Below are 2,503 nucleotides of genomic sequence, written 5' to 3'. Positions count from 1 at the left end.
GAGAACTACATCCAAGATAGGAAAATGATATGGGGCTTGGGTGAAAAATAAAATTACAAGACTATTGCAAGAAGAAGTCCTAGAAAGTGTGGAAGAAAGAGAGAAGCTGGGTGGGAATAAAGTCAACATGGAGATGAAAAGAAAAAAATAAGGCCAAATTCAGTAGAAATGGAGAGCAAAGTTTCTGAAGTGAGGATGAGGAAGATGTTAGATTACACCTGGGAGGAGCTAAATTCACTCATCCCCTAACTTTAACAGGAAGGACAAGCATGACTGCCAGACATAAATTTTCTCATTTTTACCAGTTCATAACTGATGCTTCAGAGAGCATCTTGACCATCTCCACAGTGTTTCAAAGCAGCCTTCAAGACACAACTCCATGTGTCAAGGCACCAGTGAAGATGTGAAATGACATGAGGGACCTATATTTGGGTATCTGGATTCAACTTTTTATGACACATCACTGAATTTAAACCCCACAGAAGAAAGTCTTGGGTAATTCTGTGAGGTCAGGATCTCTGTCCTTGTCCTGCAGCAGCTGTGAGAACGTAACTAGAAGAGCTTGGAGGTTCTAATCATATCCCACAGTGCAGCTAAACTAGCACAATATCACGGCCCAATGCACAGGACAATACTTTCAGACAGGACCTGCTGGGGTACTGAATATTATCAATGAAGTCTTAAATTCAAAACCAGAGCAATCCAAACCATCACTGAGATGTAGCCCTCCCAGAAGAAACATTTTTTTCCAAAGCTCATAACTCAAAATGAGTCATGCTTGATTAACTTCACTTGGGTCAGGAGACTAATCATGAGATGCTATTTTTAAATTATATAAGGAAAGTCAGAGAGAGAGCATTGGAATAACATTCAGAATGGAAGACATGTTACAGCCTTAGCAGAGTGTCACTGTGATGACTTAATAAAAACTAGGAACCATCTCTATTAGCAGGTGTTGCCTTTTTTTCACTTTTTTTGGTTTTTTTTTTAAGTGTGTCTACTCTCCAGTGAAAATGTTATTAAATATAAGTGAGACTCCAATCCAGAGAGCAACTGTCCAGCTCAGTTCTTGGTGGGGTAATAGATGAGAAAGGTTCACCTCCTCCTTCTCCTCACAGCTGCCCCGCACACATGCACACACACACAGAGGCCAGGGAAATCTACTCCTCGTGCACCTACCTTGGGTTTGAAGGCAATTAACTTCAGGACCATCTCCACAGTGAAGAGCCCAGTGAAGAGCATGTTGAGGATGTTCATGGCTTCCTTGAACATGCAGCTCTGACCATAGTGCTGAAAAATAGCATCCCAGCAGGAGTGTGAGGATAGGATGTGCCAGCAGTCAGGAATACACAGGGCCCCTCCCAGTCTCCCTTCATGCCAAGGTTCTCTAAGGAAGACCCCAGCATGTTTCATTTTTTCAATTAGGAATTCCCATTTCCCTTAATGCATAAGCACTCCCATGCCTCTATCCATTTTTGCCACCTGGCTCTTATCTCCTCTTTTTGGAAGAATCTTTTTGAGGAGTGGCTACCAAAATCATACTTATAATTCCAATTCAGGGCTCATTATAAATTTGCACAATAATTACAATCTTCAATTGTGATTTTTCTCAGCCTTCCCTCACACTTGGATTATTTTTTTGTTTGGTTGTGACTGTACAGCAAGCAGGGGTTTCACTGAGCTGTCCATAATGATACAAAGCCATTCCCCAAGTAATTACACTAAATTCAGGATTCTGCAAAGTACATGAGCAGCTCAAATCATATTTCCCCAATATGCACTATCTTGCATTTGTCAATTCTGAATTAAATTTGCAATCATGCTGCCCGTTCACTTAACTTTATTAAGATCTTATGAAGTTACTCTCTATCTTCTATTGATTAATTCAAGCAGTGTCTTCTGCAAGTGTTGCCACCTCATACCCCCATTTCCAGATCACGATACTTGAACTCATGGCACTGCCTTATTCTAAGGTCACCTTCCCGTTCATGCTACAAGAGCCCATTTGTAGTTGCTCAACTTTAATAAACTTCAAAGAACTGGGATGGATTTTCATGATCTGCATTGGCACAGGGCGATTTACTCAAAGCAGTTTCAGATAAAACAATTCAGCTGCAGCTGAATGCAAGGCTGAGAAAAATACAGTGTTGAGATATTTTCAACATTTTTCTTGAAAAGCTCTAGTACTTGCAGAACTCTGTTTAGAAACAAGAAATTTGTTTGTTTTTAAGGAGTTAAAACAGAATTGTTGAAAGTGTCAGATATTAGCAGGAAGAGGGTGAGAATTAGATTCCTTATTTCAACTACATGTCATCAGAAGTGAACACGATAAAATGTTTTTTTTTTTAATGTGCTCGTCCCTCTCCCTCAATACATGGCATGAAGCTGAAAGTAGGTCTCAACCTCAGCCATTTGTGCATTTCCCCCAACAAAAAGTCTACTACTTCATCACCTGGAGGTTTTCTGCTTGCTCACTTACTTGCATGGCCAGGCAGATGGTGTT

General features: G+C 40.4%; 1 protein-coding gene across 1 annotated transcript in view; it reads right to left on the bottom strand.

Moving 5' to 3' along the window:
• Window positions 1-2,503, bottom strand: part of LOC102031898 (voltage-dependent L-type calcium channel subunit alpha-1C-like) — a 389,144-nt gene that overhangs the window by 73,814 nt on the left and 312,827 nt on the right. The window contains 2 exon segments of the mRNA XM_031060510.1: window positions 1,180-1,290; window positions 2,480-2,503. The exon segment at window positions 2,480-2,503 is cut by the window's right edge and continues 11 nt beyond it. Coding sequence (XP_030916370.1) covers window positions 1,180-1,290; window positions 2,480-2,503 — 135 coding nt within the window.

This window comes from Geospiza fortis, unplaced genomic scaffold (genome assembly GCF_000277835.1).
Source record: "Geospiza fortis unplaced genomic scaffold, GeoFor_1.0 scaffold13, whole genome shotgun sequence".
Taxonomy (NCBI): domain Eukaryota; kingdom Metazoa; phylum Chordata; class Aves; order Passeriformes; family Thraupidae; genus Geospiza; species Geospiza fortis.
The sequence above is the reverse complement of the archived record's forward strand: the minus strand, read 5'-3'. Positions and strand labels throughout refer to the sequence as shown.